Source organism: Prionailurus bengalensis, chromosome B3 (assembly GCF_016509475.1).
Source record: "Prionailurus bengalensis isolate Pbe53 chromosome B3, Fcat_Pben_1.1_paternal_pri, whole genome shotgun sequence".
Taxonomy (NCBI): Eukaryota; Metazoa; Chordata; class Mammalia; order Carnivora; family Felidae; genus Prionailurus; species Prionailurus bengalensis.
Window position 1 is genome coordinate 123210367 of NC_057355.1, and position 22771 is coordinate 123233137.

The 22771-nt window shown below is 50.5% G+C and overlaps 1 protein-coding gene across 2 annotated transcripts in view; it reads left to right on the top strand.

Annotated features, from left to right (window-relative positions):
- ADCK1 (aarF domain containing kinase 1) overlaps positions 1–22771 on the top strand; it is a 121897-nt gene that overhangs the window by 63713 nt on the left and 35413 nt on the right. For both annotated transcript variants that reach the window (XM_043556736.1, XM_043556737.1), the window contains exon 5: positions 16150–16308. In XM_043556736.1, coding sequence (XP_043412671.1) covers positions 16150–16308 — 159 coding nt within the window. The remainder of the gene's footprint in view (positions 1–16149; positions 16309–22771) is intronic.

The following is a 22771-nucleotide window of genomic DNA, read 5'->3' on the forward strand; positions in this document are numbered from 1 at the left end:
TGTCATTCGGTAACTTAAGGAGTTTATACTGGATTGGGGTGGGTCCTAAATCCAACAACTGGTGTCCTTGCAAGGAGGACAGTGACAGTGGCAGTAGAGATTTGAGTGGTGGCTGCAAACTCAAGGAACAGTGAAGATTGCTGGAAATTAGGAAGAGCAAGGAAGGCTTCTCCCTGGGGCCCTCAGAGGGAATGAAGTCCTGCCAGCACCCTGATTTCAGACTCCTAACCCCCAGAACTGTGACACAGTACATTTCTGTTGTTTTAAGCCACCCCATCCGTGGTGATTTGTTATGGTAGCCTTGAGAAACAAATATAGATGTCCATTTTCTGACCAAATCACTGAGGTTAGAGGAGGTGGGGTCCATGAGAAGATGCCATCCCTCTCATTTAAACCCCAAGGTGACCGGTGGGGTGGGGTGGGAAGCAGCAAGGCAGAACATGGCGTAAAAGATGTTCATGTCCATGGATGATAATGATGTTAGAGTTTCTGTTTGTGTGGTACGTGCTGTGTGCTGTGTAGCACACATTGCCTGGATGTTTTACAGATATTGTTTCTAACCCTGCAAGGTTAGAAACCCTGTTTCTAATTCTGCAAGGTTGGTAGATTTGGCCATTCCAGTTTTCCAAATGAGGAAGCAGAAGCCCTGACAGGTTAAGTAACAGCCACAGTCTCATAGCTTAAAAGAGGTGGAACCAGGTTTTGAACTGTGTTGGCTCACAGTCGGCCACCCCACTGTGTTGGCCCACCCCTCTTGCTATGCATCTGCTATCCCCGGGGAGGGCCTGGTTTCTGGGGGGCAACAGAGTGCGTGTGGGTGTTGGATCTTGATGCACAGGCTTTGGGGAGTTACCGCAGGCCCCAGGTCTTAGAACCTGTGTTAAGTCATATCAACTAATAGTTTCCATGTGCATGTGCATGAGTGTGCAGGCCTCCACGGCTGATTTCGGGCAGAGTCAGCCAATCGTGCAGGATGGCTTGAGGGGTGCAAGGCAGGAGCTGTGCATGGAGGCCTTTTTCTTCTTCCACATCTGGTAAAGGTGAACTCTCCCTTTTGTGAGGCTATGTTAGTTGTCTCCCAGAGCTGGGGCATGGCCACTTTTTCTCCCCTTGCCATCTCCTGGAAGCTCAGTGTGAGCGTCCCAGGCTGGGCCGTGGGTCAGGAGGCCACAAGCCAGAGAATCGTTGCCACAGCCACTGCTCTTGAAGGAGCTTCCCTGACAGATGACCCTATGCCTTCTGGGACTGCCAGACGGACCGCAGGGCCCTCATCTTCTCCTTGAATAGAACTTGTGGCCTTCCTTTCCTCTCCAGGGAGGGGGAGTGGGTCTCCTCTTGCAGGCTGTTCGGGGCTAAGGTTGGCAGTATGGGCAGGGTGGATGTGATTGCTGTGGTTCTGATGCCTTGTCCTTACGTCCAAGTGAACCAGAGGATTGTCTTTACCGCTGATGGCCGGGGCAGAAGCAGTGATTTGAAACCCCAGGTCCTGCACTGCCTTAGAAGGCACATAATCATCAACTTCAACTGGGTTCTCATCCTGATTGGGCACTCCCAGAAGATGACTCCGAGGAAAGGATTCTGGTGGAAGTGGTTTTGTGGGAAGGTCAGGTGCAGCCAGTAGGGAAGTAGGAACATGGTTCAGGGAAAAGAAGGCAGCCGGTGACTGTGTGCCCTTAAACTAGCTGTGGGGACACTGGGAAATAGTGGCAAACATTCACCTTAAGATCATCCCACCCCTCAGTTGACTGAGTGTCTGACTCTTGATTTCAGCTCAGGTTGTGATCCCGGGGTCGTGGGATCAAGCCTTACATCAGGCTCCTTGCTGAGTGTGGAGTCTGCTTGGGGTTCTCTCTTTCTCTTTCCCTCTGCTCTTCTCTGCTGCTTGTGTGTACTCTTTCCTCCTCTCTATTTAAAATAAAAATAAATAAATAAAAATTAAAAAAAGTCATCCCACTCCAGGGCGAAGAGAGAAGGTTGGGTGTTTAGACCCCAGAATCCTAACTTCATAGTGATGGTTGCTCCCGAGGGCCGTTAATTCCTGCAGCTATGGAGAAAGAGCCCTCTCTGACTCAGATGCAAATACTGAAATTATAGCAGGGAGCAGGGGGAAGTTTGGGAAGGAATCGGCGGGCACTGCAGGTACTGTGCAGTGCCCTCTCCTATAATCCCCACAGTTGCCCTGCGAGAGTACTATTATCTCCATTTTACTGACGAGTGAGCCGAGGCCAGAGAGGTTGAGTCACGTGTCTGAGGTTGCACAGAAGTCCGAGGCTGAGTCAGGAGCAAAACCAGGCCTGACTCCAGAACCCAAGGTCCTGACCCCTGCGTTCTGTTGCTCCTTATAAGGGGACCTGGGCCTCTCCCCAGATTTTGTGTCCTAGCAGTTTATGATTTCTCCCAGAATTCCTGAGTGGGAGGTGGGACAGATGGATGGGGAGCCCCGGCAGGTCAAGGAACTGTTTATTTACTGTTTTCTCCTTCCCTAACATGTGTTTAGATGTTTCAAACACACAGTCTCATTTTAGTCCTCACGGAAGCTCAGCCAGTCAGGTATCCCTCTCCCCATTCTTCCCAGATGTAAAAAATAAGATTCAGACATACTAAGTGACTTACTCAGGATCACATAGCAGGACAGCGGCTCAGCTGGGAACGGAACCTGAGTGTCTCTGACTGGAGGGACATACGTGCTTCAGTTACACAGGCTGCTGGTACACACGCCAAAGGGCCTGTGAGACCCAGCCTGCTTCTGAGGGCCACGCTCTTTCCCCTACCAGCACACTAGCCTGCCACCTTGCCTTCAGCCCCAGGCTGGCCCTGGTGCTGTGTTGCCTCACCAATCAGATGGCTGAGGAGGTGCTCTGAGAAGCATGCAGTGAGGTTGTTTGGTCCTTCTCCTTCTCCTCTGGAAAAGGTGCTGCCCCTCTGTGCTTGCAGGTGGGGGGCCAGTGATGGGGTGAGGAGTGGTCTGCTCTCCCTTGTACCTCCTGAGAACCGGGCCCTTCTCTAGGGAGGACCCCTAATCTCCTCCTACTGCCCTGGGGCCCCACGCACTGTCTACCTGCCGCAGCTCCTTGGTGGCAGAGAGAAGCAAGCCATCCATGTCTGGCTGATTTATGTTCGTCGTTGAAACAATAATGTTTAATCTGGAAAGGGCTAATCAATTTTTTATGCTGATTATGAATAGGCCAGCTGTGCCTGTTTCTTTATTCATGGGGCTTCAGGAGCAAGCCGATGTCCTAGGTTAGGCTTCCTGGGTGGTTTCTGCATGGGGGGCCCTGCTTCAAGGAGAGCCCGTCAGTGGCCTTGCCTGTGACACTTTGGAGGTGGCTCCTTGTGTGTGAGGGCACCTCTGTGTGTCACTGGGAAGGGTCAGCTGACTCCAGGTGGACAGCCAGGTTGGAGCGTGTGTGTGGAAGGAGGCTGGTGTGGGCTGGGGCACAATCATGGGAGTGCAGCATGGGAAAGTAAGAGTTATAGGATCACAGAATCAGGAAAGTCATCAGGGACCAAGTACCCCAACACCCCCCTCACTTGTAAAAGTGAGCAGTTTAGACCCAGAGAAGCTGAGCATCTTCCCTAAGGTCATGGGGCTGGTGGGTGGCAGAGGTGGGACGGGAACCCCAGTTTGCTCGCTCAGAGGGTAGAAATCTTTGCATGGAAATACAACCGAGGCGGGAGAGTCAGGAAGGTGCTGTGTAGCCGCTCTTGTTGAGTTACTGACTCATCACACAACTCTGACAGCTCAGGAGCTTAGGTACAGAATGCACTAGAGACATAGCTCAGCAGGAGGTCAGGATGAGATGAGAGTCACCTGAGGTTTGGGTTACCGCTTTTAGAAGTGTCCTTGGAATCCACAAATAGGGCCGCAGAGAGGGGTGAATTGGGGTCTTCTGGAGAAGGCAAAACCTGAGTAGGACTTGAGTGTTCTCAGAAGGAGAACAAACACAAAAGCCCGGAGAGGGCATTTTGGGCAGGTGGAGTGGCCTGAACTAAGGATGTCGTCTCTGGTGGGCATCACCTTGGGGAGGTGCCTGAAGCCAGAGTGAGACCTGAGGGGCCTGTGGCTGGAAACGTGGGGCCCTGGGCTGGGTGAGGGCAGGTGCTTGGCTTGGATGGCTTGGTTGTCCCACAGTCGTGTGTTTGGACCCTCCGCAGCCTTCACCAGCCATTTGTTCGTTTATTGGCTCAGCCGATGTTTATTGAGCTTTTGTCGTGTGTGTGCTGGAGGTTGTATGGCCGAACAAGCTGCTGTCCTGGTGCTTAGGCTCTAGTTGTAGGGGAGCAGCGGATGTTAAACAAGCGATCACAAGAATAAAAACTTAATGACCCTTGTGATGAACGCCACGAGAGAAAAGCATAGGGTGCTTTGAATTTGGGGGTCTGGGGAGGGGTCTTTCCAAGGACTCAGTGGCAATTAAGCTGAGACCAGGGATAATTAGGGGAAGGAGTGTAGGACAGAGAGAACAGAGAATGCAGAGGCCCTTGGGTAGGAAAGAGCATGGATCTGTGTGGGGACAGAAAAGGGGTGGTGGCGGCAGGGCAGAGAGACACCAAGAGATGTGGCTGGAGACGTGTGCCAGGCACTTTCAGGAGATCCGTGGTTGGTAGCCACTGAAGGGCTCTGCAGAGAGTGGCACGGTCCAGTCCTCAGTGGCTACTTGGGGACCAGGGGTGGAACTGGGAGAGAGTTACAAGGCACTGTGGTCATTTGGGCAAGAGTGACAGAGGAGGAGTGGACAGACATAATTTGGAGACTGAATCAGCAGGACTCAAGGAAGAATTAAATGGGGACGGGCTGAGGGGCAGGGAGGGCCACTAGCGGCTCCAGGGGCTCTGGTAAGAACGCTGGGGGCCGTCTGAGAACAGACACGGTGCTGAGAGGGCTGGTGGGGCAGTATCGGCAGGTCACCCTGCTGGCAGTTTGGGGAAGGATGTTTCTGCGGGGCTGGGCTTTGCACAGTGGCCCCCTCTCTCCTTAAGAGTCGGTGGTCAGAGAGCTGGTGGAGGGTCCATGGGGGACTAAGTGATTTGGGGTCTAGCATTGAGAGGTTGCGCCCAGCACTAGGTTCCTGATTTCCAGACTTAAAAAAAAGTCATCAGCACCCTGATCTAAGGAGAGGTCTAAGTGTGTGCGTGCGTGCGTGCGTGTGTGTGTGTGTGTGTGTCTCCCCATAGCCGGGTTTGTAGGAGAGGTTGTTACTTCAACAACTGGAGCGCCTCCTGCTTATTTATTGTAATAAATCTCCCCAGGCCCCCGCTGCTCTTCAGTTTTTGGTGTGAGCTGATGACTGGTGGTTTCTCGTGAGCAAAAGCAAACTGAACTTCTTGGGAGGAGGGGAGGCTATCCTTTCAGCCAGGCTGGTTTTAGGATTGGGCGGGAATAGCGTGTACGTGGCATTGGGGGGAGCAGAGGGCCCCTTGCCCCAGTGTGGGGGAACAGGACCGGTTCTGGGTGTTGCCTGGCACAGAACCAGAGTCATGATGTGTCCTCTTGGTTCCTCAGCTTGGGCTTCACATGTGACCTGTGTTTCCACACTGCCAGGGCAGCTCCTGTCTCACCCCCCCCCCCCCCCCAGCTCTCTAGCCTCAGCACCACCCTGGGAAATACAAAAGGATGAAACTGCTGTACTGAGAGTGTTAGGCTAATGCGCTGCATCAGAGGTCAGCAAACTTTTTCCGTAGAGGCCTGGGTTAGGGTCCTAGTGCTGCTGTAACAAATTAGTGTGAATTTAGTGGCTTAAAACAATACACATGTATTATTTTACTGTTCTGTGGCTCAGAAAGCCTAAAACTCCAGTGTTGGCTGTGCTGCATTCCTCCTAGCGGCTCTAGGGAGGAATCTTTTGCCTTGTCCAGCTTCTAGAAGCTGCCTGCATTCCTTGGCTTATGGCTCCTTCTTCGTCACAGCCACCAGTGTGCCGTCTTTCAGTCTCTCTCCCTTTTATCTGGACTTCCTTTGTCATAGTTCCTGCTCTGACTCTGACCCTTCCACCTCCCTTTTATAAGGACCCTGTGATTACATTGGGCCTGCATGGTAATCCAGGATGCTCTCCCCATCTGAAGATCCTTAACCTAATCACACTACTGGGGACTGGGGCATGGACATCTTTGTGTGTGGGGGGGGAGTCATTTTTCTGCCCACCCTAAGGCCAGCTAGTAAATATTTTAGGTTTTGCAGGCCAGGCAGTCTCTGTCACAACTGCTTACCTCTGCCATGGCAGCATGGGAGCCGCCACAACGTGTAGTGAACGGGTGTGCTGTGTCCCAGTCAAACTTCACTCAAGGATACTGAAATCAAATTTCATATAGTTTTCATATATCACAAAATATTCTTTTGGGTTTTCCAAGCATTTAAAAATATAAAAAAGGATTCTTAGCTGGTAAGCTGTAAAAAAACCCAAAACAACACAAAAAAACAACCGACATTGACCTGGATTTGGCCCAAAGGCTATCGTTTGCTGTCCTCTGTTCTAGATGCAGTGTCCTTTAAAACTTAGAATGCCCTTGCAAAATAGGTGTTGTTATTATCACTCCCATTTTGCAGAATGGTAGTGGAGCTAAGCACTGCCCAAGGTCACATGGCTAGATATTGGCAGGTAGGGCTGCTGACCTCAGAGCTGATGTTCTTTACAGTCTGCTTCGCTGGGGTCAGCCAGGAATGTGTGTGGTTTCCCCAAAATGTGGGCTTTCTCTTCCTGGTAGATCCAGAAAGTCTGGGTTTGCCTTCCTTTAAAAAATCCCTGGGCACTGCTGCTGTAACATGCAGAGCACATCTGGAAGACTTCTTACTGGGTGGAACGTGTTCCGATCTCAAGGACTTTGGTACCTGAGCCCTCTTATTGGGGCTCTGAGGCATAGGGACATACCTTAGCTCCTTTGCCATGTGGCATTTTGGCACCTCCCAAAGGCTAAGGAGGTCTTTCCTGACAGCAACTATTGCCACTGTGAGCAAGGATGTCTGTGCTTTATTTCCTCTCTTCCTTACTTTTTGGGTGTAGGAACATCTAAAGGTTATTGGAAAAAGGCCTTTGGAGTTTTAGGAGACTGAGCCCATCAGGTTTTAGAAGTCCTGGGACCTCACCAGAAATGCGTGTGAACCACAGAGTCCAGGCTTTTTTCTCCATTGCAGGCATGAGCTGTAGTTAAGGACTTTGCCAGGGGAAGACCCGGGGGGCCCAAGGCAGCCTGGATTCTGGGTTGGGAGTTGTTGGCCATCTCCTTCCTGGCTCTCATGTCACTGTGTCTTATTCCCCTTTGTAGGGTTCGCACAAGTCCTTCTCTCTGTCTAGATGGCTCTTCTTTCCTTCTTCCAGTTGAACTGGCTCCTTAGCCTTCAGATCTCAGGTCTTTGTCACCTCCTCCTAGAAGCCTTCCCTGATAGGTTTAATCCTCTGAACACAGCTTCTATGGTCAGCTACCTCTCCCTTTGTAGCACTTATCAGAGTTGGCCATTTACCTTTATCTTTGATGACTTCATTAATTCCTGTCTCACCACTTCAGGTTCCAGTAGTGACTCCAGAGGGTGGTGGCTGTACCTGATTTGGACCCAGTTCCCATTAAGTCCCTGGTGACTAGCACAGTGCCCTGCTTATATTAGTCACTTAAACATTTGATGGATGAATGAACAAAAGACCTTTAGCCAATATATTCCTCTCTATAAAGTGGGCACAATTATATCTCCTCTTCCTAACCTCGAGAGAAGGTTGAGAGCACTTTGAGGGCAACGGACATTATGCAGTGGTAAGGAAGTACCCATGGTTGAGCATTTAGTCTCTGTGACCAAAGATGTCCTGACATCCCTTTACCAAACCAAGCTATACCAAACCAAGCTCAAGTTCAAGGAGGAGATGCTGAGTCCTCATGTGGGTAGGTTGTAGTAGAGGGTAGGTTGTCTGCCTGATTCTTGGGGCTGAGCTCCTGACTCCACCTGGCTCTCAGCCCTGTGATGGGGTATAAGCACTTGGCTCCCAGACACCCCATGGCTCCAAGGATGTCTCACTGCCTCACTGCTTCTATACTGTGGTCACTCTGCGGATACCTACCTGGGCTGGGCCCGGGCTGTGGAGGTCCTGGCTTCATAGTGCACCTTGTACTGCACAATCTCTTCTATCCCAGAGATCTCTGTCATAGGCAGAGACATAGACATGTCACCCTGTGAGGCTGTACAAGTTATTAAGATGGGGAACGTTGAAAGATTAGATTTATGACAGCCAACGGTGGATTATGAAGAATAATTCATCAAATGTCAGCGCCTGCAGCCTACAATTTACAGAAGGTTTGCTTAAGCTGAAGAGATCTGATTGGACTGTCCCCTCCCCCACCTCTAATGAATGACAGATCTAATGGATGGCTTCCCAGGCTGGCCAACCACACTGGGTGTTTATCTGCTTTTTATTAATCATTATTATCACAACATTTCCATAGAGTCCCTCCACCCGCGGCTCTCGAAGTGCCCAGCACCAGCGAGCCTCCCTCAGCTACTTTGAAGGAACAGTAGCCGCCTCTGGGAGATGTTTTAGCTCCCCCAGGTCAGCTGGAAGGCCCAAAGTCCCCCCACCAGGAAGAGGATAGGGAAAGTTGAACCTCATGCATTCATTAAGAAATATTTATTGAATACTAATTATGTGTGAGGTGCTTTGGATACAGTATTGAGCAAAAATGGAAGAAGTCTGTCATTTAGAAGGAAAGAGAGAGATTAAGCAAATACAAATCGAGGTAGAATGCAGCTATGTTAATTGCTCTCTAGAAGGGCACCCTGAATTCTGAGGATATACACAGGGAGGCTTCCCTGAAGAAATGACAGTTGAGCTGTGCTTTGGAGGATGAGTAGGAGTTACTTTGATGAGGAGCAGAAAGGGGAGCCTTTTGGGCAACGACGACAGCATATGCAAAGGCCCTGCAGTGGGAAGGGAGGGAGTGTGCTGGTGATTGAAAAAGGCTATCTGGGCAGGACAGAGAGAGCTCTGGGGGCAGGGGGAGGAGATGGGGCAGAATCAGACTCTGGATTGTGTTAAGGATTTTGGCTCTGGGAAGCTAGCGATGTGGTTTAAACAAAGAGAAGTGACATGATCAGCTTATGTTTGGAAAATGCACTTTAGCTGCATGGGGTGGATAGATTGGAGGAGAAAGGAATGCAAGTGAGTGGACCAGTTAGGAGGCCATTACAGTCTCTGGGTGAATGAAGACAGTCGCTTTTACTCACTGACAGAAGAGAACTGAGAGCCTAGAATTGCTAACTCTTTGTCTAGCGCCCTCCTCATATACCACTCTGTCCTCTTCATGGAGGCATTAGATAGGGCACCCATTATTGGGGGTCTTCTGTAGGCTCTATTCTAGATCCTTTACGTGTGTTGTTTCACACAACAACTCTGAGGTAGGTACTAAAATTCCCATTTTACAGATGAGGAAACTGAGGTACAGATGGGTTGTATAATTACCCAAGCTGGTGCACCATGGAGCCAGAATTTGAGTGTGGGCAGCGCCTGCAGCCTATGATTAGATTTGCATTGGCTAATTCCAGCCTACAATTCCAGACCTTGCATTGGAATTGCTGTGCCCTGTTGCCTCTCAGGACTCACTATCCTGGCCAGCTGGTGGGCATTCCCAGGGAACACGCCTGCAGCCGTAGGGTATGACTGCTCCTGGCTTCATACTTCTCGGTCAGCCGCTTGTTACCATTCTTTGGGAGGATAGAAGCTTGGTCGGGACTGTGATGCCCTTGGCAGAGTCAGGTGGACGATTGTCTTATACCTAGAGGCTCTTTAGCAAACTGGTAAGGGTTGAGTGTTGTGCCAGCCTCCTTGTGCAAATTTAGACAGCACCACTGTTTGGTAATTCCTGGGGTTGGCCCTTGTCAAGAAAGGCCTCAGGTGCTGCCGCTGGGCCTTCGTTCTTTCTTCCCAGCTAGGCAGTAGCAATAGTTAATGGCTCTGCAGAACCGACAGTTTGATCTTTCAAAACTCCAGAAGGAACACAGATTCCATGGAATACAGGGACTATGTGTCCTTGAGCTGTTATTGTCATTATTATTTTTATTATAATAAATTGCTCTGTCTGGGAAGCTGGGGGTGGGGGTATTCCTGGCTTGAGTTAGGGCAGCCGCTGAGTGGGGAGGAAGAGACATTTGGATGCCTTGACCTCTCCCTTGACCCCCCAGGGTCTACATAGTGATATCAGAAGTCTCCTCTTACCTTGCCAGAAAGTCCCATCAGGATTGGGTGAATTGGTACTGGGCAGGGAGCACTGCCTCCAGCAGGCCCTGCTAAAAAGCAAGTATGGGGCGCCTGGGTGGCTCAGTTGGTTGAGCCTCCGACTCCAGCTCAGGTCATGATCTCATGATTCATGGGATCGAGCCCTGCATCGGGCTTGCTGCTGTCAGCATAGAGCCTGCTTCGGATCCTCTGTCCCCCTCTCTCTTTGCACCTCCCCTGCTTGAGCTCTCTCTCAAAAATAAACATTAAAAAAAAATTTTTTTTTTTAAAAAGCAAGTATTTTTTGGGGGGCTGTTGCCTTATTCTGCAGACTGAGACCTCCTCATGGCGAGAGGTGGTGTCTGTTTTGTTGGTTTATGTACCTAGGATGGTTTCTGTCGTGTGGCAGGCCTGCAGGTAAGTATTTGCTGATTGACTGACTGACTTTAGCTAAGGAATGGCAGATTGATTTCGTTTCCTATATTAATTCTGATCTGTTGGTAGTGGCTTCCTGGAGTACTGTGTTGAGAGAGATTCTGAGGCATCATCTGTGCCCAGAAGAAATGAATGCTGTGATTGATTAGTGATATCTGGCATGAGTATGCTTGAGGCTTATTAGTCAGCTATTACTGCATAACAGATTACCCCCCAACAACAAACATTTGATACGTTACAGTTTCTATGGGTTAGGAATTTGGGAGGACCTTACTGGATGCTTCTGGCTCAGACTCTCTGTGAGGTATAGCAGGGTGTTGGTGAGGGCTGCAGTCATCTGAAGGCATGAGTGGGGAAGGAGAATCTGCTTCCAGGATGGTTCACTGTGGACAGGAGGCCTTGGTTCCTTACCCCATGGGCCTCTCCACAGGCTGCTTGAGTGTCCTCATGACATGGCAGCTTGCTTTCCCAAGAGCACGCTCTCTGGGAAAGGACAGGAAGGATGTCTGGTGATGTCTAAGAAGGCATGCACTAATTTCCTCCATATGCCAGGTCTCGAGTCTAGCTCACACTCAGAGGTGGGCGGGCAGTAGGCTGCACCTCTCAAAGGGAGGAGTTGTTAAGTACCTGTGGACTTATTTTAAAACCACTGCAGGGGGAATGAGAGGACCATGTGCCACCTATTTGCTGTCAGCATCATGTGTTACTTACAAGGTGCAGGAATGACCCTGAACAGGTGGGATATAAACCAGGCATGTTTAACAGGGAGAAGGAATTGCAGCAAAGTGGGGTATCAGCCGACAGGGTGACTGTGAGGTGGAGGCATGTCTGGGGCAGGTCCCTGGGAAACAGTGACAAGAGGAAGGATTGGGTGGGTTTTAAGCAACGGCATATAGGATGTGATGGTGGGTTTTCTGTTCAAGGCAGTCTGTGCTTTGCAGAGTCCTTGGTAGCTGGGCCTGTCTTGTCTGCCTCAGGCTCAGGGTGGGGTAGGTTCACTCCAGCTACTCCATTAGTACAGGGACTTGTCCCTCTCCTCATCAGACTGTAGTGGATGGCTGCTGGCACCCAGCCAGGCACGGGGAGGGGGGCATCTCTAGACCTCGAGATCCAGATGTTGTTTGCTGCTGATGCCATGGTAACCTTCCCCAGGTGCCCTGGGCAGTCTTCCCAACTCCTAAGTGGGAGCTGCTTGGCCTTGGCAGCTAGGCCTGGACTTGCCTGCTTTGAGGCAAGCTCCTGTCTTCAACTGGAGCCAGCCAGTTGTGGGTTTGTTCGATTTGTTGGCATTATCTTAGGTCAATGTAGCTTGATGTACTAAATCCAGAATAGGTCCAATGTGCATGACTATGGGGACGCCAGGATGGGATATTTGAATTTGGGCCATCTTGGAAAATCCAGGACATCCCCCTTCCTGTGGCTGGTGAGGGGCCTGAGGCTGGCCGGCTGAGAGACTTACGTGAAACTCCTCCCCAGGAGTCCTACTATGGTGTTTACAGAAGATCCTCACCCTCTTACCTTATTTTGGGAGAAATGATGACCCTGGCCAGTGCTTGGCTGCCCAGTGTGGCATTTTGGAAACATTTATCCAGAAAACTGGCTTCATGAGAATCGGCAGACCTAACTTCCCAGAGAGTCTCACACTCTGTCCTGTACCTGGGTATGATGTCATGTGGCCTCGGTTTCCTGGACCCCAGCTGACGCCAGCCCACTGAAGTCTTAACCTGAGCCTGTGGGGGAAGACACATTTCTTCTTGCCCTTCTGATGTTTTCTGCTCATAAAAAAACAAACACCGCCCCTTACATTTGCACGCACACACATACACACACACATACACACACACGTACCCTGAAAAACCAGATAATACAAAGCTAGAGAAACTTTTTTCCTGATTATTTTTCCTTTTCTAGACAGGGACATCAGTATATTTGAATCATGGGCTGACAGTAATTAAAAAGCACAGCTCGTCATTTTAAAATGCAGTTGTCTTACTTAATTGATTTTGCTGCCAGACCCCCAGGAAAGAAAGAGGAGCGAGGGAAAGAAAGCCCTAGAAGGGGAGACAGGTTTGTGTGAGGGACTGAGGCAGCTCAGGGCCCCGCTCCACTCTAATTGCTGTGCATGCTGCTGTTGGCCTCCGCTAATGGCTTTCTGCTCAGAGGGCTGGGGGCCGGGGCCTGACTGGAGGGGGTGGTGTTTGTGTCAGCCACGTGGGGGGCGTAATTCTGCTTTCGGGACAGTGTCTATTTTTCCTTACTATCTATCAGCACAAAGTACTTGCACTGAATACTTTGAATCAGGTTCCATTTAGAGATACTTTATTCATATTTAATTACAGGCTGTAGCACCAATCTTTAATTACCTTTTTTGTAAGCCAGCTAGGAACATTCACTAGCAATCAATTGTGTGTGTGTGTGTGTGTGTGTGTGTGTGTGTGTGTGTGTGTGTGTGTGACTTGGTTCCTGATAGAGGGGAAAGGATGGCTGCAGGAGCCCTGGGAGGTGGTGGGTGGGCAGGGGTGGGGTGAGGAGGGGATGTGCCCAGCAGGTTCCCTGTGCAGAGTGAGTGGTGCGTCTTCATTCCCCATGCCTCTCTTTGCCTCCATCGGTCAAATTGGGGATTAGGGCAGGTCCTCACAGCTGGGCCTTGTTCAGGGTGCTGAGTTGAGGCACCTGAGTTTGGGTGGTATCCTAAGCTCTGGACCCCCTGCATCCCCTGCTAGGAGCAGGGGATTGTGGGAGGCCCCTATCTTGTTCCCTGGGGAGATGGTGGGCCAGGCTTCCTCTCCCCCTGGAGATTGGGATATGCTTGCCTCAGCCCTTTCCTCCCTTCACCTCTCCCTGGAGTGCTCCTGGCAGCTGTTCTTGCCACACAGCCCTAGTGATGCCATGTCACTCTTCAGTTGCAATGACTCTGCAGTCCCCGCAATGACACTCATTTGAAGACTGGCTGTCCTTAGAAAATGAGCAAATGTTCCCAGGAAGCCAGGTGGAGGCTTGGGGTGGGGAGTGGGGTCAGATGACCCCCAAGTCCCTTTGCAGTGGGAAGATGGGGCTGTTCCAGCTGCCTGGGAGATGAGGGTCTGAGTTCACAGAAATGCTCCAGAAAACATTCTCCTTGGTGCTCCTTTAGGAACAGCCAGAGGGTTTCTAAAGGAAGTTGTTGTTGATTTCATTATGTAATGGCCAGGAATATTGCTGAAGCTCTCCCTCCCTTCTATTCCTGGATCTCTGTCCCAGCAAGAGGCCACCGAGGAGAGGAGAGAGGGGAGGCCATGGAACTCACGTTTACTGAGCCTCTTGGGGGTGCTGGGCACCATGCTCATGTTTCTTTCATCTACCCCAGATGGGGCCCAAGAAATATCAGAGCCCCTCTAGTCCTATGTGACAGAAAACAACTCAAACTGACTTAAGCAGAAAAAGGAATTATAGGGTGGGTATTCAGGCATGGCTAGATCAAGGGGCTCAACCATGGATTCACTCTCTATCTCTTGTCTGCTTTCTTCTTTTTGCTATTGCGATTCCTGATAGCTCCAGACTTCAATTTTTACGTTCAATTTCAGCAGAAAGAAAAAAATCTCTTCTCCTACAGTTCAAACAGAAGTAAAACAGTTGAGCCTGATTGGATCAGTTGGGTCACCTGTCCATCTCTGAACCAGTCAGTGTGACCCAGGGTATTCAGGGTTCTGATCGACCAGGCTGGGGTCTCATACCTGCCCTGGATTAACAGGGGGAGTCCACCTAGGTAAATCCCATACAGGACATGTGCTTTTACATTTGAGGATTTTGGATTAGTAGGAGTGTGGGAGCAGGAAGGCCCAGCCATTTCAAAAGGAAGAAAGAGTTGATTCAGTTCCTCTCCAATGGAGAGAATAGTGGATTCAGTCTTTCAACAAATATGTGTTTGGCACCAACTGGTTCTGGGGCTCTTCTAAGTGCAGGGAATTCGACAGCTAACAAGACGGACAAAAATCCCTGCCCACCTGAAGCAGATGTTCTGATGAGGTTTACAGGATGGTGGTTCTTTCATTCTCCCAATCCAAGCCCAAGTCCAGAATAAAGGGTTCTTGTATGGGGAGACTTGGGGTGATTGATGTAAGGGAGAATCTGGCCCTCAGGGAGCCTTGAACTCAGGAGGGAGGGAAAGAGACAAGTATATGGTTGGGGAAGGAGGCGGGTAAATAGGCACTGGGAGGAGTACAAATAAAAACCCAGGAAGAAGAAGGGGGACAGGGAAGCCAATCCATACCCATCTCCTGTGACAGAAGTGTGGGCCCCTCCCATGTTGCCTGGACCTTTGACCTCCAGAGGATGTTGATAAATGGGATGGAGTTTAGTGAAAGATACAGAAATGATGACAGGGCTGGAGGGAGTGATTTATGAGGGAGATTAGCAAGCTACTAGTGCAGCCTAGCAAACAGAGGGATGGGATGGTGGCCATGGGCTGTCTGACTGCTGAAGCCCCAGGAGAGGAGGGGGCTGCGGGGCAGGGTGGAGTGCCTGCTGCAGAAGGGGGGCGGCAAGAAGACTGAATGGGTGTGAGAGCCTGGGGGACATGAGAAGGAGGGCCTTGGGACTAAGCATGCATGGGCACACTTACGTGTGTGTGTGAGAATGTCTGGACCTTCCAGGATTGGGAAGCTATACAGGGACTTAAAGAAATGGAAGGAGTGAGAATTTCAGCCTTGGACATTTTGGCAAGAGGTTTTTGGGGACTTCCTTCCCATCTGGTAGAATATTCATATCTGGACCATGTAGGTGTGACCACTCAAGTCAGAAAGACTTTTTTCCTTTAGGAAAATTTGGTATGGCATTTCTAAGAGGGAAGGAAGGAAGAAGAGAAGACAGAAAAGTTAGGAGTACATGTTCCATTTCATAGACAAAGGGCAAGGGATCTGCCCAAGGCTCCCTTTGGGTGGCATTGCAGGTAGGGGCCAAAAGTGAGGCTGGGGTGTGCGGCCCTGTGGTCCCTGCTGGGTCTCGGCTCCACTGGCCGAGAGTGGGCTTGAGGACCCATGTTGAGCCTGCTGCTCCGGCAGGAACAAGAGGTGGCTGTTAAGTTTGGAGTCTCCAGCCTGGGATCCCTTGAGCTCTCCATGTTGGCTGGTTGGAATATCTGATCCCTGCCTTGGGCTGTCTGGTGCCCTGGTTCTGCTTACTCTTGATTTTATGTGTGCGCATGAGAGTCCCAGGGGTGCAATGTTGCATAATTAAATGAGCAGACGGTACTCCATTCTGAACATTCTAGACAGCACTTCTTTGGCCTTAAATGGAGGTGCTCTGAGCACCCATGCATGTGTATGGGGACACACCCTCCACATGTGTTTTCTCTCTCCCTCCAGATGCTTGCTGGGAATCTCCATGGCAGCAGGGAGCCCAGGCAAGGTGCTGGGTTGACATACAACTGGTGGAGCAGAAAGTCTGTTTCGGGGCATCAGGCAGCACTGGCCCTGGCCCATCCTCTTGGCCCCTTTCACTGAACTGGGTCATCTTATTTGCTCCATTCTCTCTCCACTCTTGACAGATCCATGATTTGTTCATGAGCTTTGATGACACCCCCCTGGGGGCCGCCTCCCTGGCCCAGGTCCACAAGGCAGTGCTGCATGATGGGCGGACGGTGGCTGTGAAGGTCCAGCATCCAAAGGTACAGGCTCAGAGCTCGAAGGACATTCTCCTGATGGAGGTGAGAGCCTTCCCCTTTCTCTTTCCTTTATCCTCATTCTGTATTTCTCTGGAAACTAGGTGGCTCCTGTGACATTGGTTCAAGGCAGCTGGGTGGAGTGTGGCCTTTTGAGCAGCAAGGCAGGAGAGGAAAGCTTGAGACCATGACAAAGGAAGTGTTGTGACTATGCTATGACTGGGGTGGGGGGGCGGTGGGCCCTTGGCTGGGTTGGTCAGTGCTTCTTAATTTGTTCCTAGGAACTATCTGGGGATGGTCTCAGAACATGATGGGCAGCTGTTGGGGCCAAGGAGACCTCAGTTGCATGTTGTAGAAATGAGATGAACCAAAAGTGATTTCCTTGGGGGTAGAAAAGTTACAGCTTAATTTGTTAATTTATAACAGAAGGGAGCATGTGGTCATCCCAGGGATGTAGAAGTGACAGGAAGATCACATAGAAATATTTACGTAGACTGTATGCTCATCTCCCATGTTTTGAGTGAACAAGCTTGTCTACCTAAAAACGTTCCTGGGAAAAGCCCTGATGGAAGACTGTGTCTCTGGACTTTTCTAGCTCTGTCCGCAGAGCAAGGGAGGGTGAGCCAGGTGCTGGCTGGGCGGTAGCCAGCACCCGGCCTGGGAGGTCAGTGCATTTAACCTGCCAGCATGTCCCTCCCCTTGTCTGCTGTCTCCCTTCCATTCCTTTCCTCACTCTGGACTCTTAGTTTGTTCCCTCAGCTTACCTTGACTAAACTTCGCACACACATGGAAGGTCTCTTTTGCATCAGGCACCAATGGGTGCTGGGGACACGGGAGTGAGGAAGCTCTGTCTTCATCCCTGTTTAGCAGAAGGGCAGGTCTGGACACAAACAGCCACCGTGTGGGGATATGAGCTCCACGAAAGGGGTGTGTGCACGGTGCTGTCAACTCTGTGCCTGGTCTGTTGGGGGCATCCTGGGTCGGGGAGGTGCTTCACTGAGGCGCCGGTGAGATAGCCAGGTGGGGGAAGGATAGCCCAGCCTGTGCCGAGGCCTGAGTCTCGGAGAAACAGGGTGTGCTTAGAGGAGAACTTGAGCTGGTTCAGGTGATGTGTCTGGGAATGGTTACAGATGGGGCTGAGGAGGTCGACAGGACAGCACGGAGGGCCTTATCTTGCAGGCGAAGGCATAGAACAGTATACGCAGCAAGTATGGAACTGCTGTGGAACTGAGCAGATCTGATTCTCTGCTGTAGTCCGTGGGGAACCACTCAAGAATTTTAAATCAGGGGAATGTCATGATCCGATGTACATTAGAAACAAAAGTCTGTTGGCAGTCTGGAGGATATACTGGAAGGCAGAAAGACTGTAGCCAGGGAGACTAACGGAGGGGCTGCTGTACTGGTCGGAACCAGAAATACTGTTGTGAACCAAGGCAGGGGAATGGGAGTGAAGGGGAGGGATGGGCTCGAGGGACAGACTCTTCAGGACTTTGTGACCAGCTTTACATGGAGTGGTAGCAAATACTGGCATGAATGAAAAGGAGGAGAATAAAACAAATTGTACGTTTCTGGCTTAAATGATTAAATATGGATGCCTTTAACCAGTGTATCCATCAGGGTCCAGTCGGGAGGAAAGAAAATTGCTCTAGGTATTTCCAACAGAGGGAATTTAAAGCAGAAAATGGGCTGGGGCGCCCGGGTGGCTTAGTCCGTGAAGCGACCGACTTTGGCTCAGGTCATGATCTCACGGTTTGTGGGTTTGAGCCCCACGTCAGGTTCTGTGCTGACAGCTCAGGGCCTGGAGCCTGCTTTGGATTCTGTGTCTCCCTTTCTGCCCCTCCCTTGCTCATGCTCTCTCTCTCTCCCAAAAATAAATAAATAAAATAAAAAAAAAAAAAAACAGAAAATGGGGCTCCCAGGGGATGGAATTGCAGAGAAGACAAATGGGATGGTGAAACAGTTGCCAACTGCAGGAAGCCTCTGCCACCCTCGTGGTGGAGGGACAAGGAGAAGAGATGGTTCTCTGGACCCCAGGAGCTGGGGCCACCCAGTGGAGCTGGCCCACGATGAGCCGGTCCTCTGGGAGGCCGATCACAGCCGTAGGGCCCATCACCTGGGAGGTGGAGCCACAGGCCCTGCCTCAGCGTTTTGCCAGTGTTGCCCCATCTGGCCAAACCTAGATGGAAGCCAGTTAGCAAGGGAGCCTGGGAAATGCAGTTTCTTATGAGATCAGTAGTGTCAGGATGACCTCAGAACAAGGGGGGACGGGTGGTGGAACCACCGTGAGGTGTAAGATACTGTGGTCAGGAGATTGGATGGGGATTGCTCTGCTGGTCTGCATTCAGGATGGAAATAGAGATGTAGGATTTCACAGCAGGGACGCCCATGGTAGGTAGCTGAATCTGGGGGAGTAGTTGAGGTCACTTAGGAAGGTCAGGCAAAGAGAAAAGGAGAGGGCAAGGGAAGAGCTGTGAGGAACACCGTCATGGGGGGTGTATACCCAGGAAGATAAGCCCCCGCAGGAATGGAGAGGGCAAGGCCAGAGAGATTGAAGGAGGACCAGGACTGAGCAGTGCTGCTACATGCAATGGAAACCATTCAAGAAGAGAGTTAGAAAACAGCAGCTTAGGGGTGCCTGGGTGGCTCGGTTGGTTAAGCATCCGACTTCGGCTCAGGTCATGATCTCGTTGTCCGTGAGTTCAAGCCCCGCGTCGGGCCCTGTGTTGATAGCTCGGAGCCTGGAGCCTGTTTCGGATTCTGTGTCTCCCTCTCTCTCTGCTCCTCCCCTGTTCATGCTCTGTCTCTCTCTGTGTCAAAAATAAATAAATGTTAAAAAAAAAAAAAAGAAATAGCAGCTTAAAACAATGGTCGTGTGCTTTTGCTCATGAATCTGCAGTCGGGTAGGGTTGGTAGAGAGACTCACCAGTGTTTCATGCGGTGCCAGTGAGGGGGCCTGGCTGATGATCTGCTTCCAGGTGGCTCGCTCATATTGCTGGCAGCTCAGTGGGGGCTGTGGGCAGGGACTTGGGTCCTTCCAAGTAGGCCTCCCTGTGGCTGTTTGGGCTTCCTCACAGCATGGTGGCTGGGTTCAAAGAGCAAGCGTCCCACGAGAATAAGGCTGAAAGCACAGGACACTTTTATGACCTAGCCTAGCACTACTTCTTCCTTACTCTGTTGGTAAGAACAAGAGTCATAGAAGCCCCCTCTGCGCGACCAGGTTCTAGAAGAGCATCAGAGTGGGAGATATTGTTGCAGCCATTTGGGGAAATACAGTCTGCCAGTATTACTCAGTGCTGTCAAATTGGAGATAAAATTAGTAAAGCTCTGGAAAGGACCTTTCGGATTTGGTTACTGGGAGTCCTGTGGAGGGAGCAAGGAGAATGGGGTGAAGGGGTGGGAGAAAACTGAGGCCCCAGGTAGTGGAGACAGTTGATGTAGAACACTCTTCTCAGATGTGGCCATGACACTGGGGAGGACCATGTTGTGCTTAGAGCAAAGCACAGGATTAGAGGCGGGGACTGGAGCAGGCTGTTGCTGATGGGGAGGGTGGCCATGGAGTGTGGGGGGACTGGAGATCTAGGAAAGAGAAGTAACTGACAGATCTGATTCTGGGGGAGACTCTCGGGTTTCGGCTCTAAGGACGTGGGTGGAAGCATTAGCCCCAATCAGCCTAGATTGAAACTAGAGGAAGATGGTGAGGCTGCACACAGATGAGTGTGTGGGGCAGAGGGGGATGATGGAGGGAAAGTGGGCAGCTGAGTTGTACCAGCCTGATAGCCTCTATTTTTTTCGCTGCAGTAGGAGGCAAGACCATCTGCTGAGAATGAGGGGGTAGGAGGTGGCATTGGAGGCCCAGGGTGGGGGTGAAGGTTTGGAATAGCTGCTTTGTGTGATGGAAAAGGGAGCTGACCAGGGCTTGGGAGCAGGGTTCCCGAGTGGCACTGGGCATCCATCTGGAAACCCAAGTTTTCTGGAGCACCTGTCAGTGGCTACGGAACAGCCATACTTGGGAGTCAACTGGGAGCCTCGGAGCATCCTTGGGTGTCCTGGGACCCAGCAGCCACTCCTGTCCCCAGTGGTGCCATCAGGACCCACTTGGTTTAGGAGAACCGCTGCTGGCATTTCTGTACTCAGAGCCTCATTCTCTAAGTAACGGTGGCTGTCAGGTCAATAGCAATAATAGCGGTAATAAAGATTTGGCATCCTCCTCCTGGAGATAAGCATCAGATGCTTTTCTTGGGAAGTACAGCCTGACAACTGTGTGCCGAGTACACACAGAGTGGCTCATGCACAGTGACCGAGGCAGTGCTGGGGCTGGGGTTGCAAGGCTGATCAGAGATCTGTACTCATCGCCTTTAGAAGAGAAGCCGGAAACGAGGTGACCTCTGTCCAACATCAGCGTTCACAGCAGCACCAGTGGCACTGCCTTCTCACTGGGCTTGGTCTCTGGTGGAAAAGTGTCCTACCTGGCCTCACCCTTCTCTGTAAAACTAAGAAGAGCCTAACTGGAAAGCTCATTTCATTTTATATTTAGGAATGAAAACCCCAGAAAGGTTGTCCTGTGTGTTAGCAGGAGAAGAATGATTTCTAGGGGGCATTAGGGTGACCTTAGCCATCAGAAACTTGGAGACAAGGGAGAGGAAAAACATAGCCTTCTGGTGCTTTCTTTTATGACCACTGCGGGTATTTTGTGTCCTCATGCTTCCCTCTCGCTGCACACTATTGTCCCTCTCTCCTCTCCAACCCTATGATTCCTCACAGCATGGTCTTGAGAGGAAGATAATCTGACCAGAGTAATTCATAGTAAGGAGAGAGTGACTAATAGGCTTAACCTTTGAATATTTGCACTGTAAGAAGTGAACTTGTAAATCTAAATTCATGTCTGCTATAAGGACAGGTTTGGGAGTGAGGTTTTTGAGAGTGAGGAGGTGGCGGGGCTCCTACCAGTTGTATCAGTTAAGATGCTTTTGGCTGCAAGTACCAGAAAAATCCAATTAAAAGTGGTGTAAATGATAGTAGCCTGTATCATATCACATTCCAAGACAGCCAGAGATAGTGTTGACTGTTCCAAGGTTGACTGATCCAGCACAGCACTGTTTTTTTTTAAAAATAATTTATTATTATTGTTATTAAAATTAAATTAAATCCAAGTTAATTAACATATAGTGTAATAATGATTTCAGGAATAGAATTCAGTGACTCATCACTTACATATAATACCCATTGCTCATCCCAACAAGTGCCCTCCTTAATGCCCATCACCCATTTAGCCCATCCACCCACCCAACACTCCACCAGCAGCCCTTTTCACTGTGGTTTTTAAGGACCCAGTTTCCTTTTGTCTTTTACTTTGCCATCTCCACATCCTGGTTTGTCCTTCTAAGGTAGTGCTCCTCATGGTCCCAAAATAGCTGCAGCAGTTCCTGCTATTACAAGTAGGTGACATCCCGTGCCAAAGAGGGCCTGTTTCTTCCCTCCTATTCCTTATCAAAAAAGAGCCCCTCAATAGAATTTCCTTCATATCTCATTGGCCAGAAGTAGGCCGCATGCCCAAGTCTAAATCAATCTTGGCAAGAGACGTAAGAGACTTGATCATGATTCACCTTCTCCGACTGAGACCTGCCTTCCTTGGGGGACATGAAAGATGCACAAAATTGGGGTTCTGTTAGCCAGGAAGGTGAGGAAATGGCTTTTGGGTTGGCACCTAGTAGCATAGGCGACCTTAGTGTTTTGTATCTCCTGCGAACCTGGCACTTTTCTTGGGGAAGGGGACTGTCTCTCAGGTAGACTGTTGAATGGTGGCAGCCAGGTGGAAGCCGACTCTCAGTAAATGGTGTTTGATGAACCTGATGGTGTTGGTGACTTTGCATAAAAGACAAAGGCACAGCCAAGGGTGTTTTTCAGCTTTGTCATTATCACCTGATATTGTCCCTTTAATAGTTGGGGCACCTCTACTTCTAGATGCACGGCCAGTGACTCTTATTGATTTGAGTGGCTGTCCAGAGCCAGACTCATTGGGCCCAGAGATTGGAACAATGATTCAGCAGGAAGGGGTGAACTGACACGGCCGAGTCTGTTCGGCTGCTGGCCGGCTGGCTTTGCAGCAGCTCTTGGCCACCCACAGGAGCAGGGAGCTCAGCAGGCTGGACCTCGCTGCCGTTCTCACTGTTAGAGACACGGCAGGACTCAGAGGACGTGTGAGCTGGTGGTAAAACCATAATACCCAGGTCCCAGTAGCAGCACCCCGTATCACCCCCTGTTGTCTCGTAAGCTTCTGAAACTGATGATGAATACTCTCGTGCTCTGTCACTCTCTAAAGAGTCTAAGTCCTGTCCCCAAGGTGCTGTGCCACACAGGGGTGGGACTCTGGTCTGAGCACCAGAATCCACTGTTTGATATCCTCTGGCCCATCCCAAGGGCCTCTAAAAATAAAGACCCGTGACGGTCATGTTTTTGACTTTTTTTGAACAACATTTTCAGTGCATGCTGTCTGTCATCTTGTTTCTTT